Source organism: Lates calcarifer, linkage group LG1, assembly GCF_001640805.2.
Source record: "Lates calcarifer isolate ASB-BC8 linkage group LG1, TLL_Latcal_v3, whole genome shotgun sequence".
Classification (NCBI taxonomy): Eukaryota; Metazoa; Chordata; class Actinopteri; family Centropomidae; genus Lates; species Lates calcarifer.
In genome coordinates this window covers 18,521,539-18,536,028 of record NC_066833.1, presented here as the reverse complement: position 1 = coordinate 18,536,028, position 14,490 = coordinate 18,521,539, and the positions used below count along the sequence as shown (strand labels likewise).

The following is a 14,490-nucleotide window of genomic DNA, read 5'->3' as shown; positions in this document are numbered from 1 at the left end:
ATAGAGAAAACAGAAAACAGGTTCTTGATCCCCAATTATGAAAAATACCTTAATGTGACTTTTAAGTGTACCCTTATTTTCCTTCTAATGTAAAGCACAGTTAGATTCTCAACTCATGCACCAGTTGTGCTATATAAATTGAGTACATCTTATCTTACTCTGTCCATGTGTTTTCGACATCTTAATTGGTAGGTCTTTCCGGCACACCTGCCTCTAATAAAGCACTAATTAGGAGTACTTCAATAGTTTGCAACACTTCAGAGCATTCCTCTCCACAGTAATGGTGGAGAAAAAAAGTCAGCATATTTAGTTTTTAGTTTTATAGCACACTATTACGTGACAGACAGATGTCTCACAAACGTTAATAGCTATAAAAAAAAAAAAAAAAATCTTTAAGCAACATGGCAACCAGATACCAGTGCCATGGTTTGTGGACTAGTTCTGAAATTTAAAATTAACAGACTAACAGGATACATTACAATGAAAATCACAGCTGACAAGACTATTAATGAAACAGATTAAACTCGTTTATTCGTTTATTTTTATATATTCTTTTTCTTTTTTTTTTTCTTTTTTTGAGTTCAAAAATATATGTAATGCGCTCTTTGAGTTCACTTTTCGTACAGAATACATGCCAATGACTGGTGTTATTTGGCAGAGGAGTGATTAGTAAAATAAAACTTAACATGTTCGAATGAGAGGCAAAAGTCAGATTTAATGTATTGAATAATTAATATATGTTCTGCCAAAACTTCTGACATAAAAAACTTGTAAGTGTGAGGTTCCAAACACTTTCTGTCCGCTTGGCTTGCCGTCTGTTGCCACGGTGATGATGACGCCTAGCAGGCTCCCTGAGATTAGCCAGTTTAATAGACGTTTAGCTAGTAACTTAAACCAACAGCAGGCAATTCACGTTACTAAACTACCTTGAGTGATAACCTGCGGTCATGGCATCCGTTTTAGACGCTCTCTGGGAGGACAGAGACGTTAGATTCGACATAACAGCGCAGTAAGTAAACGCTGAAAACGGTTACGATTGTTTCGCTATCATGGAAGCTAGTTATCTTAGCTACGCTACATGGCCTGCTGCTAAGACTGGGGTGCTTTAACTTTCTGTCAGGTCGTAGGGGGGGCATTTTACACCAGTGTTGTATTATATTTGTCTCGGTGAAGAGACGTGGGAGATCACTGATCAGTCTGTCAATGTGCCGCTGTTCACAGGCAGATGAAAACTCGTCCAGGAGAGGTGCTGATAGACTGCCTGGACTCCATAGAAGACACGAAAGGAAACAACGGAGATCGAGGTAGCTGTATCAGAGGTTCACACTGTCTTGGCAACTTGTGTGTGGTCGGTCATATAGTTAATAACTGACAATATCCACTTTTTTTCAGGGCGACTGTTAGTAACAAACCTGAGGATCATTTGGCACTCTCTGGCCCTGCCAAGAGTCAATTTGTGTGAGTTCGGGTGCATGGTTAAATGCATTTCTGTATTGTGTGATTCTGTCTCCATCAGCGGAATATGTCTGCCCTCTCTTGGAGATGCATGGCATTAAACAACTCATGACAATAGTCGTGAATTTCAGGAAAAAAAAAAAAAATAGGCCTTTACAATTTGGTGACATTAACAGCGTCATAGCTTTCTGCTCAAAATAGCAATAATAAACATAATAAATATGAAAAATACACTGAATGTAAATGCAAATGTTATTTTTTTCAGCCGTGGGTTACAACTCAATCATTAACATCACAACAAGGACAGCTAACTCAGTAAGTAAACCTTTTATTTCTATAATTATTAAATGTTTTATTCTTAAATATTTTTATGTTGTATTATCATTATTTAGGTTCCACAGCTTTTGTCCACATTTTTTTACTTCTTTAAATTTTAAATGAAAAATGTTTCAGTCTAATCTATACAAGACAAAGCAACAATGCAACTTTGTTTCAAGATGTTATAACTTGTAGTGAATAATATATATATATATATACAAAATATACAGTAACTAATAAATGTGCTAATTTCTTTTCCAGAAATTGAGAGGCCAAACTGAAGCACTCTACATCTTAACTAAGTCCAACAACACAAGATTTGAATTCATTTTCACAAATGTGGTTCCAGGAAGTCCAAGGCTCTTTACATCTGTCATTGCTGTACACAGGTAAAACAATACTGAGGGAATTTTCAATGCTCTGATTATGATCTACATAAAATATATGTCCTCTTAAATATTTTACATATGTTTTGTTTTGTTGCAGGGCTTATGAGACCTCTAAAATGTACAGGGACCTGAAACTGCGAGCTGCTCTCATTCAAAATAAGCAGCTTAGACTTTTGCCCCGGGAGCAAGTGTATGATAAAATCAATGGAGTTTGGAATTTATCCAGTGATCAGGTATGGGTGTTCTTCATGAAATATGTCTGTACAGATTTACATGTACAGATTAAACATGGAGTAGTTCTACATATCTGAAGATCTAAGCAGTTACTGCACTGTACAGTTATACAAAGCATAAATGTATTGAGGTGTGTACTTTCACTTGTATTTGTAATGACAAATGATGTTTATGATGATGTATGATGTATAAATATGTAACAAGTAAAACTAATCAGAACTAATTCCAGACTTTATTATATTTTATTGTTGTGCTGAAATGTTTTGATGAGAAGTCCTTGAGGACAACAATTAAGTGGATATAAATATTTGAAATCTAAAAGTGACAGGAGCCCACTGCAGTGAAATAATGAAACTATGTACACATAGTATCTACTGTAACTTAATTACAGTGACTCCATTGTTGTTGATGTTTTCTTCCTTTTAGGGCAATCTTGGGACGTTCTTTATCACAAATGTTCGGATTGTGTGGCATGCCAATATGAACGAGAGCTTCAATGTCAGCATTCCTTACCTCCAGATTGTAAGTATAATAACTAAATAACAATAAAGGTCCAGTCCTCAGACTTTTTAATGAGCAACATGAGCCTAAAATGAAGTGTTGCACATGTATTTGCTTTTTATTGACTCTAATAAACAACATTCTGTTTTTTGTTTGTTTTTTTTTTCAAGTATTTCTGGTTTGCTTCTTATTTGTGGCTCAAAATGTTTTAAAACTTGCCTTTACAAATTGCACATTTTGTTTCACTTCAGTCACAGATACCACTGTGCTCTTGCACACGAGGTGCTACTAATGGTCTTGTTTCTGTTTCTGTTACAGAGTTTCTCTTTCACTTTGAGATTGATTATGTATTATGTTTATCTTATATTTTTTATCTTTTTTTTCTCCAAAGTGGTCTATCAGAATAAGAGACTCAAAGTTTGGCTTGGCTTTGGTGATAGAGAGTTCACGTCAGGTAACTTGTTTTTCTCTGCAGTTTGAGTCCCAGTCACCTGAACAGCATCACAATAAAATGATTTAATACTAGTAACAGGAATTCCTTCCCTTATTCATTAATTTATTTATTTATTTATTTTTGGCTGGTAAACTACAATTATACTGTCTTTTTGGTTTTAGAGTGGTGGCTATGTGCTCGGATTTAAGATTGACCCTGTGGATAAACTTCAAGATGCACTTAAAGAAATCAACTCATTGCATAAGGTGTACTCTGCCAACCCTATCTTTGGAGTGGACTACGAAATGGAAGAAAGGGTAGGAATGACTGGAATTTTAGTAAAATCACTGACCCTGAACACCACATTAGTAAAACATTTCAACTGTAAACAAACAAACAGTCTAAAATATGGTAGTGTCATTTTAGCAGGTGATTACTATCGCCTAGATCTCCATTAATGTGTTTAACACTTTGCTGTAGCTGGCTTTTACACCATTCGAGCTGGTCTTGTTGTCATAGCACTATTTGTCCTAACAATGATTGCAGCCCCAGCCGCTGGAAGAGCTCACAGTGGAACAGCCTCCTGATGATGTGGAAATTGAGCCCGACGAGCAGACTGATGCTTTCACTGTGAGTGTGCCCGCTGGCCACCCGTACGCCCCCCTGGGAGTCCGTGGTTTAGTTTTCAGGCTCTCAGAATAGCTGTTGGCTAATACCCTTCTGCATAATGAACAAACATGAATTTATGTTGCCTAGTGCTCATGTTTGTACGGACTGATGCTCATCAGACCACAATATTATTATTATTACAGACACAAATTCTTCCAGTTAGTTTGATCTAATGTGTTAATTACTTGTGTTATTTGTGTTTGCTTGCTTTCAGGCCTATTTTGCTGATGGCAACAAGGTAAATACTCACAGCTAATAATTTGAATGATAAAGTGTGTTGTACAGCATGTGAAACTTAATTTGTTTATTGTTATTCCAAAGCAACAAGACCGGGAGCCAGTTTTCTCTGAGGAGCTGGGGCTCGCCATTGAGAAACTAAAGGATGGCTTCACGCTTAATGGACTGTGGGAAGTCATGGGCTGAAATAATGTACGTGTACATGAAGTTCAGGAAGTACTTATATATAGCTCAGGTTAAAGGTTTACAGCTTGTGCGTATCTTTTCATAATGAGAAAATAATATATGTGTGACAGATTTATTGTGGGGTCATTTGTATGAAGTATTTTCCTCTGATGGATAGAAAGAAAAATATAATGCAGTTTGTATTGTTTAATGTTAATAAATGTATTTAAATAGATATTGGAGCGTCCTTTTTAACAATTTCTATATTTAGGTTTATACTGTATCTCACTCATAATTCATTTGTATGAGGAAAGAACACAATGATCTCAGGCTAAATACAAAGCTGCACAAGGCGCTAAAGTATTTAAAAAATTGCTAAAAGAGGACTAACTGTCACCTCCTATGGCAGCAGCTGTTCACTGACCCTGTCCACTTGTTAGGTAATTCCCCTGTGGATGTACTCTCACACAAATACTGAATCACACACTGGAGGGAAATAGTCATTACTATCAGTGAATTGTGACTCACTCTGCTGGTAGATGTCCCTAGAACACACACGACTGTAGTACATGCCAGCTATATCTGTTAACACATACAGTAGAGTGAATGGTCCTGCCACTGTGATAAGGGTTTTGTGTATTTATTATTTATTTTGCAGCATTTTATTTGTGAGAGTATATTTTCACTGTATTAGACAGACAGGAGTTAATAAAATGAAAAGATCAGGGGTTATTTCTGTGTGGCCGTACAACAATGTTGTTACTAATCACTAGGGTGACAAGGCTCCACAGTTGTTTTTACTCTATGACAGCTGTGTGTGCTCTCCGACTCGGCCAACCTGAATTCTTCATGGATGGGGTGGTTGGCTATATTTAGAGGGGCACAGTTATATTGAAGTGGCCTCAGACCTGACCGCCTATAGTTCTCTGTCTTCACCAGTTAGGACAGTCAATTGTGAACTGCATCCCCTTCCTGTCCTAAAAGAATGGATCCCCAGGGCTTGAGGGAAGACCTCCGTCTGTTTCAGAGCACTTTGCTGCAGGATGGACTCAAAGAGCTTCTGAATGAGAATAAGTTAATTGACTGTATCCTAAAGGTTGGAGACAGAAGCATCCCCTGCCATCGGCTCATTCTGGCAGCATGTAGTCCTTATTTCCGGGAGCTTTACTTCTCAGAAGATGGCAAGGAAGTGGACAAAACTGAGGTTGTTCTGGAGAACCTGGACCCCAATATTATGGAGGTAATTGTGAATTACATGTACTCTGCAGAGATCGACATCAATGACAACAACGTGCAGGATATTTTGGCAGTTGCCAATCGCTTCCAGATCCCCTCAGTGTTCACAGTTTGTGTGAATTATCTGCAGAAGAAGCTGTCGAAGAAAAACTGTCTTGCCATCTACAGGCTGGCACTGATGCTGAACTGCGCCAGACTGGCAATAGCAGCTCGAGATTACATTGCAGATCGGTTTGAGACCATAGCCAAGGATGAGGATTTCTTAGAGCTTGCTCCACCTGAACTCTTTGCTATTATTGGAGCAGATGCACTGAATGTAGAAAAAGAGGAGGTGGTGTTTGAATGTCTCATGAGGTGGATCAGGAAAGACAAAGAGAAACGTGTGAAAACCTTAGAAGAGGCCTTTGAGTGCATTCGTTTCCGTTTGCTCCCAGAGAAGTACCTCAAGGAAAAGGTAGAGAAAGATGACCTCATCAAGGCCAATCCTGAGCTTCTAAAGAAACTCAAAGTCATCAAGGAGGCCTTTGCAGGGAAGCTGCCCGAAAGGAAAAAGGGACAAGATGATGAGGAAGGAGAGGAGGGTAAGTTGCCTGGCTACCTGAATGATAACCGCAGATTTGGCATGTACACCAAAGACATGTTGTTGATGATCAACGACACTGCTGCCGTGGCCTATGACAGCCAGGAGAACGAATGTTTCCTTGCTGCGATGGCTGAGCAGATCCCCCGAAACCATGTAAGTCTGACCTCAAAGAAGAACAATCTGTACGTGTTGGGAGGACTCTTTGTTGATGAAGAGGACAAAGAAAACCCGTTGCAATGTTACTTCTACCAGGTGGGAAAAATCTTCTGTTTAATTTGCATTAACATTACATTCAAGAAAATTCATTTCCTCACTTTTGCTTTCAAAAATATCTCAAAATGTGTCTTTCAGTTGGACAATATTGCTGCTGAATGGATTGCCCTGCCACCGATGCCCTCTCCCAGGTGTCTCTTTGCTATGGGGGAATTTGAAAATCTCATCTTTACTGTCGCGGGAAAAGATTTACAGTCCAATGAGTCTCATGACACTGTTATGTGCTATGACACGGAGTGAGTACAGCACATCAATCGTTTGGATGTTGATTCACTGGATTCTCATTGAAAGCATTGATGTGTATCCACTGTTGAACATATTCTCTGTCACTTTATCTGCCGTTGTAGAAAAATGAAGTGGACAGAGACAAAAAAGTTGCCCTTGAAAATCCACGGCCACTGTGTGGTCTCTGAGAACGGGCTGGTGTACTGTATTGGAGGCAAAACAGATGACAAGTAAGACTACGATGCCAAAACATCTGATGTAAAGTCAAAATGTGATTTTTACAGTATGTTAACCCCTCTTGGGAATCATTTTGTCTCACTGGTAAAGTAAATCAACCAACAAGATGTTTGTATACAACCACAAGAGGTCAGAGTGGAAGGAGCTGGCTTCCATGAAAACGCCCAGATCGATGTTTGGAGCGGTTATCCACAAAGGGAAGATTATTGTGGCTGGAGGAGTCAATGAAGAAGGCCTCACTGCTGCATGTGAAGCCTATGACTTTGGAACCAACAAGTATGTGTTTTTATTGTTACAATTGGTATAGGCCCTTTAAATGTACAAAGTGTTCATTGGTTTTTACCATAGTTGGATATCATAAATGTGAGTTTTTGTTCTCTTTTGGTCAAAATTTCCACTTTTCAATTTGCCTTGTATGAATGCTGTCAAGCAGAGAAAAAAAAATAAGCATCATTTGTGGAACAGAAATAGTTTTCTTACCTCTCAGATTTATCTTGATATTCTTTGTGGGGTCCTGACTCCCAAGTTAGGAACAACTGCTTTAAATCCATTTAAAAAAAAGCCAAGAACTCCTCACTCCCTTTTAAGAACTAGAGGGGGAAAAAACATAGAGATGTCATATTGATATAGCTGTGTGAACCTTGTTGCAGGTGGTCACCCTTCACAGAGTTTCCCCAGGAGAGGAGTTCAGTGAACCTGGTCAGCTGTGGAGGTCTGCTGTACGCTTTAGGAGGCTTTGCCATGATGGAGAATGAGAACAAAGAGTGTGCACCCAACGAAATCATTGACATTTGGCAGTATGTGTTGATTTTGTTTGCGTTACACAGCTTATTTTATATATGTTGTGGTAAATAACATGACTTTGGTGACTTAATTTCGCACTCTTTCAACTGTGTAACACAGCAACATGTTTTAACTTCCTTACCAGGTATGAAGATGACAAGAAACAGTGGACTGGCATGATCAGAGAGATGCGTTATGCAGCTGGAGCCTCCTGTGTGTCCATGCGTCTGAATACAGCCAAAATGCCCAAACTGTAACAACAGTTCAAGGAAATTCAGTTTACTGCTGTAGGAGAGTATTATACACATATTCTTATTTAGTGACTCGTTGTCATGTATCATTTAATCCAATAGACATGTCCTCTTTACCCTATGCTGAGCTTTTGATTTTAATAAAACATATTATGATCTGTCAGAGTCAATAGTATCTAACATTGATCAGTTACTTGTTATTTTGACCAGTACTTGTTAGTTCTTGTTTCTTCCGATCTTACTACACAAGTATTATTACAGCAAACAAGTCTGGAAATGTTCTTCCATTCAGCTACAACGTGTAGATCGTGATTCAGATTCACTGTTTGACATTTTAGATTAGATGTTTTTTATGTTTCAAAGCAACACTTAACACAGCTCATGAAATACTGGGTTACATTACTAAAGAAGAGTGTGGTGCATTTCTTTTTCTTTTTTCTCGCAGAGGCCAGATGATAATATCACATAATGCTAAATTAAAATCATTCTGTCAACCTTCAGTTGTATAAATTATCTTTAATCGATATATGTACAAAACAGAAAACAATGTTTTTACATTTTATTTTTAAAAAGTCATTTAATACAAAAGCACACAATACACAATCTTACTTAACATGAACAAGGTAGATTCATGTCAAATTTAGGCTCTATGGCAGAAAAATATGGAGCACTTGAATATTAGCATAATATATTAAGATGCTCTCTGTTCAGTCACTCTGCCAAGAATTTCTTCAAAACCAGGCTAAAAGCTTGGTGTTCAATGTAACATTTCTTTCATTGTTCAATAAATAAAGCCTTCAAGAAGAAGGCTCTCCAAATATTTTCTTCTTTAGATATTCCTTCCAGGCATCTGGTGTTGAAAGCTCCATGGAATTCCATTCAAAGTGAGGGATCTGTAATAAGAAAAACACAATATTTGACTGTCTCAGTGTTTTATGTGACATTACACTGACATTTAATGAGATTCATTACAAGAGATATACAGCGCCACATGCAGGGTCTTCTCACCTGAATAACTCGATATCCCAGGATTTCAAGGTGTCTTTTTTTCATCAGGACGTCACCTTTCATATGATGAGAATTTTTACAGAAGGACTTTGAATCAAGAAAGTTCACTGCAACTCTGATAAGTGAAAAAAAAGTGAATGTCAAACATTTAAAATTTTAAAATTATCCATCATCAATATTCAAGCTGTTTTCTCAGTATGTCTCTACCGCTGAGCTCCAGGTGGCAGCTCATCCTTGATGTTTTCCAGCGAGATCGTCCCCCAGCTAACCTTTTCTCTGTCTGAGATCTGCAGTGTGCTCTTACTGTAAGGCAGCGGTTGTAGGTGTTTGTCCAGTATACATTCAAAGTCTGAAAAGACAAAACATGTCCACATTATACTTGTATTATACGAGTATTTGCTCCATTGCCCATTCACTTTGATCGAAGCCCGTGTGAAGGACAAATTTAAGTCTGTGTTGCCAAGTGCAGGCACATTTCGTTAAATGGAAATGTGATGAGACTGTACCTTGTCTTTCAGAGTCATAAATTGAAAATGATGCATATAAACTGACTTGATACACTGAAATAATGTTAAATATTGAGAGAGAAATTACCCAAAATTACTCACCTACGGTGTAAAAGTACGGAGTGACAACCGCTACTCTGACACAGCTAATGCCACCAAGAACTTCACCCAGCATTTTGTGGATTTGCTGCTGCACAGGACTGACATTGCCATTCCCTGGAGAGGAAAAAAAAACATTTTGACAAGCAATTGATTTGTATGAAATGATTTGTATGACCCAGCAACACTGTAAAATATAAGTGAACCTTGCTACCTCTCTTTTGCAGCTGCTGGCAGTAGCCCTCATGAAACCACGGCACCTGGAATTCAGGGCACTGGAGACACACGGCTCGATTGAGCTCCATGAGGCGCAGTCTGGTCCGCATGTTGACGGCATCATGCAAGCCTGTGAGAAGTAATGTGGACAGTCGCGTTCAAGCGTGAAGTCCTTACATCTCAGGCTGAATATTTTTCCACGATGCACAAGGGCAAGTATTGTATTTTAAACCAACTGGACACATACTTTCTAGCTGGGAATCTAGTCTTCCCAGAAATTCGATACTGAAGATTTCTCTGACCAGTTCTTCAGGAAAGCAGTCGCCCACAGCCAAGGAGTACGCCAGGAGAACTAGCATGTGTGGGTCAAAGGAGTCTACAAACACATGGAGAGATGCTGTTAGTGTGAGCTTAAAGTAAGAAACCAAAGAAAGTTTTTAAACTGACACTTACGGATATGAGGAGTGACACGCTGAATACAAACATCAAACAACTCGTCTGCTTGTACAGGATCGTAATTCATGACAGTAAAGGGCAGCAGGGTGGCATATATTGCTGAGTGCTGAATCTTAAAAATGATAAAGGAAAAGTACAGTTAATATATAATTAGTTATTCCAGACTTAAGATGCTGTGATGTCTCCTAAAGCACCTTGTCAATGTCTTTAATGACCACACTGGCAATTCGGTCCATCAGAGGAGAGCAGAAGTGATTCATCCGGGTTAAGAAGAGGGCCAACTCCAGCACATTGGCAAAGTTCACTTGGTCAATCATCCTCTGCAGCGTGAGTATCGACTCTTCGAGCAGCATTTCCTCAAACCACTCCCCTGAGACGTACTTGAGCTCCTCCAGCAGCAAGTCCAGTCGGTTGGCCGTCTGTAGTCTCTCGTGGCCGCAGCGGTTCAGAGTCTGCAGCAGACGGACACACTTGCTGGGGGTGCTGTGGCGGTAGGACACGTCGTTCCGTACCCACTTGGCAATGGCGAGAGAGATGGTGGTGAGGTTGTTGAGAGTGCACTGCGCCACCACCTTCTCCACCCGGGAGGTCACGACCTCGTCGATTTGCGGGCAGGGCAGCATGGACAGAACACGGGTCAGCATGGTCACCTCATGGGGGATAACGCTGCGCTGCAAAAAGCTGAAAGGTGGCGCAGTGTGATCAGTCTACATCTTATCTAATCAAAGTGTGGAGCTAAAATGTCTCCTTTGCTCAAAGAAATACTTACTTGGTCAAAATGCTTCTTAGTTTAGTGAAGAGCTCAGGGTTCTGGTATTGCAACAGATAAAGGGCTTGGGTGATTTTGCTCAACTCCATTGGTCTATAGACGTGAAGATTCTTCTGAATTACCAATGCAATTCTGAAAAAGAATTTAGCAATAACTACATTTAACAAAATATTTCATAGACTTCAGAGTTTTTAAAAATATGACAGTGATTTATCAGTGGAGATTTGTTTTTGTTACATAAAATAGACATTATTATTATATGGCTCACTTAAATTTGATTTAATAAAATGTATAAAGATGTAAAAGTGTAAAAATAAACTTGTCCAAGTTCTCTGGTGGGAAATCTATGTAATAGAGATACTGTTTTTAAATGTGGTGGGATTTTGTCAACTGCCATTTCTAAGGTCAAGAATGAACTTCAGCTGCCATATAGGCCAGCTGCATCTCCAATTAAGCTGCATATATTGGCTCCACCTCTTAACCTATGAGGTATAAGGAATAGGTAGCAATATGAACTCACTTGTTCAGTAAGCCGAGGTTCCTGCTCTGAATCATTTCTAGTGCCTCAATTAAAGCCAAAGCCTGCTGTGCACTGAGCTCGTCCGCCAGCAGGAAGGCAGTGTTCTCCAACCTAAGAAGGATGAAACCAAAAAGCAGACCAGTGAGACTCAAGGACTGCTGCACAGGGTTAGATTTCCACTCATATATTTCTCCACTATTAATGTTACATACCCTTCTCTGATCTCTGGGCTGGCCATGGGAGCCAGAGCAACAAAGAGCTTAGTGAAGGAGAAAGGATCGGTGCTTGAATCAATTAGTTCTATCAGCCTTTGTTTAGCAGCGAGCCTGAAGTCACAGTTGTTGAACTGCAGCGTCTGATACAGTCCAGCAATGATGAAGATATTCTCTGCATCCAGCCTGGGGATGTTGCCCAGGAAGATCTGGTTGCACTTCTCCAGCAGAGGCCGGTGGCTGTACTTGATGTTGCGCAGGAACTGCAGGACTCTCCGGGGGTTATTGTAATGTGAGTGATCCATGGTGTCAAGGAGATGATCTGTCCTACTAATGAAGGCATCCCGGAGCCGGGGAGACACCAGTGACGATGTGCATACCATCAGTGTACTTAGGATCCTGAGAAAACAACACAAGAGGGTAAATACACTGTATGTGATGCTTAGATCATGGCTGATCCCTCTCACCCTGGTCACAAACTCTACAGGACACTCCCTTCTGGCAGGAGGATGCGGTCCATCAAAACCAAGAACTCATGCCACAAGAACAGTTTATTATCACTGCTCTTTAGCACCGATATACCAAGACAAATTCCTTGTATGTGCAAATTTACTTGGCAATAAAGTCTGATTCTTATTAAATTTGATCCTATTTGTCTGATGACCAACCTGGCATCATCGATGGACGACAACTTCTGATCCACAATACTGGTGATCTGGCCCATTAGAGGACTGTGGTGAAGGTACTGATCATTTAGACAATTGGCAAACTTGGATAGGGATTCCAGTGGTAATCTGCAAAAACCCACATTTGTATAACCATTAATCCATAAATCGGATGGGCAGAAAATGAAATAGTAACTTTGATACTAATGTATCTGTTCAGTCATGTATGAAGCAAAAATGAATTTTTTACTGTACATCATAATAAATTTATATTTTGGGGTTGTGGACTGTTGGTTGGAACAACAAGACAGTTGACTTGTTGTCTTGTCACTTTTGGCATTCAGCTCTGGACAATGTGAACTATTCTCTGACATTGTAAAGACTAAACAATAACTTGATTAGATGCAGAAAATAATTTGTGGATGAATCAATGATGACATAACAGTTCAGTCGAGTCCTAAATTTTGTAACCTAAAAACACACACAGACTAACAAAAAGTGTAATGCAATCATACCGGTCTATTCTTAGCCATGCTTCTGAAACCAACTGTTGAACAAGAGAGTCATGTGGATCCACATGTAGTCTGCAAGAGAGACAATAATACAGTCAACTGTCATTACAATTTTATAATTTAAACACATTCTCCTTAAGCTCATGGTGTCTGTATTTCAATGTACCTGAGGAAATGATAAAGCGTGTCCACCAACATAAAATCATCCATGAGTGCAATTTTGTTCTCAGCCAAAACCCTTAGAGTCAAGAACTGTGAATGACTCTTGGTGAGCTCCACAGTCCTGAGCTGCGCAGGTTTGTCCCTCTGAAACTGCCACAGGATGCTCACAGCACAGCTGACATGGGTCACCGTGAGCTTGGCCTTGTTCTTGCCCACCACATCGAACACCTGGTCTTCAGCCGAGCAAGCCCGCAGCTGCTCCAGAACCTGGTCCCGGTTCACCGTCCCTCCGTGAAGGAGCCTGCGAAGGCAGGAATTCACACCCCGCAGCCGAAACATAATCACAGACCTGAGCTCAGGTTAAGTATGAATTGAGGTTTTCATTGTGCCAACACAGTGTCCACTTTCCACCTCAATGTCAAACTATCAGGCAGGTTCAGCCAACTGGTATCACATCCACCAAACTGCAGCCTGGAGGTGGTAGGTGTTTGATGCTCCTTTAGGGACCTCTATCAACTAATGAAAGGCACAAAAACACACATGATTTTAACCAACATGTCAATTTCTGACATTACTCCTGGTTCTACTGTATTAAAAAGCAAATACCTGATATGTCAGTGAACGTAGCTCAGTCTGACATGGTGACCTCAGGTTCAGAGATACATCTCTGAAGAAATCTGCGAATAAACAGCCCCTCTCAGAGATTTCATGCGACTTTCCTTGGTGTGCTATCAGTAAGTTCGTCCAGTTTTCTAACGTGGTAATCACGTGGATGAATAAACTATTACCTAAAATGACTGAATGCCCCTGCTAACATAATTATTAGCTAGGTTTCAGTAGTTTATAAAGCTTTATCCATTATGTATCTCAAATAAATAGGACACTGTAACTAAAATCACTAATTCAAAGTCAAAATTACCTAGCATGTGCGCTACAATGTTTCGCTTCCGTAGCTTGTGACATAATGCGGCAAGGGGATTTTAAAACCCTGGGTGTTGTCCTTCAGGCAGCAGCCCAACGTGTTTATTTAATGATATCCCTCCGTCTCGTCCAGAAAACAAATTCTGTAAGGGACCAGTTTCCTCCGGCACCTGTTGTAACCTCAGCACATCAGTGAATAATGTATTTATTTTACTGTCATGAAATAATTGCAAAATAGTTTCACAAAATATATTGTGCTTTGCAAAAGGAAAAAAAAAGATTTTCAACAAACAATTCTGAGCTGGGAGGTGGATACAATTCAAAGATCTTAAACAAAAAAAACCAACCAGGTTAATAGTTTTAATAGCCTTTCTGGAAAAGAAAGAGTTACTGAATCATTAATAGGTTTGTTTAAGTTGAGCGAAAGTTGTACCTAACAGGTAAATCTCAGGGCA

At 39.6% G+C, this 14,490-nt stretch overlaps 3 protein-coding genes across 3 annotated transcripts; 2 read left to right on the top strand and 1 right to left on the bottom strand.

Annotated features, from left to right (window-relative positions):
* Positions 1 to 808: 808 nt before the first annotated feature.
* Positions 809 to 4,636, top strand: bbs5 (Bardet-Biedl syndrome 5). The gene is made up of 12 exons (XM_018684729.2): positions 809 to 1,009; positions 1,222 to 1,304; positions 1,393 to 1,458; positions 1,721 to 1,770; positions 2,035 to 2,162; positions 2,260 to 2,395; positions 2,823 to 2,918; positions 3,289 to 3,351; positions 3,513 to 3,647; positions 3,877 to 3,960; positions 4,214 to 4,237; positions 4,321 to 4,636. Exons 1-12 carry the CDS (start codon positions 948 to 950, stop codon positions 4,420 to 4,422), a joined length of 1,029 nt encoding a protein of 342 aa, XP_018540245.1. The 5' UTR covers positions 809 to 947; the 3' UTR covers positions 4,423 to 4,636.
* Positions 4,637 to 5,295: 659 nt separating this feature from the next.
* On the top strand, positions 5,296 to 8,159 carry klhl41a (kelch-like family member 41a). Its single transcript, XM_018684758.2, has 6 exons — positions 5,296 to 6,472; positions 6,572 to 6,729; positions 6,841 to 6,948; positions 7,046 to 7,231; positions 7,606 to 7,752; positions 7,884 to 8,159. The coding sequence occupies exons 1-6, from the start codon at positions 5,387 to 5,389 to the stop codon at positions 7,993 to 7,995; spliced, it is 1,797 nt and encodes a 598-aa protein (XP_018540274.1). The 5' UTR covers positions 5,296 to 5,386; the 3' UTR covers positions 7,996 to 8,159.
* Positions 8,160 to 8,533: 374 nt separating this feature from the next.
* On the bottom strand, positions 8,534 to 14,068 carry fastkd1 (FAST kinase domains 1). The gene is made up of 15 exons (XM_018684756.2): positions 13,721 to 14,068; positions 13,119 to 13,630; positions 12,956 to 13,024; positions 12,444 to 12,569; positions 11,776 to 12,174; positions 11,564 to 11,674; positions 11,044 to 11,175; positions 10,469 to 10,955; positions 10,272 to 10,386; positions 10,066 to 10,194; positions 9,817 to 9,948; positions 9,606 to 9,719; positions 9,205 to 9,346; positions 8,998 to 9,112; positions 8,534 to 8,882 (listed from the first exon to the last, which is right to left on the bottom strand). The coding sequence occupies exons 2-15, from the start codon at positions 13,451 to 13,453 to the stop codon at positions 8,787 to 8,789; spliced, it is 2,502 nt and encodes an 833-aa protein (XP_018540272.1). The 5' UTR covers positions 13,454 to 13,630; positions 13,721 to 14,068; the 3' UTR covers positions 8,534 to 8,786.
* Positions 14,069 to 14,490: the final 422 nt, after the last annotated feature.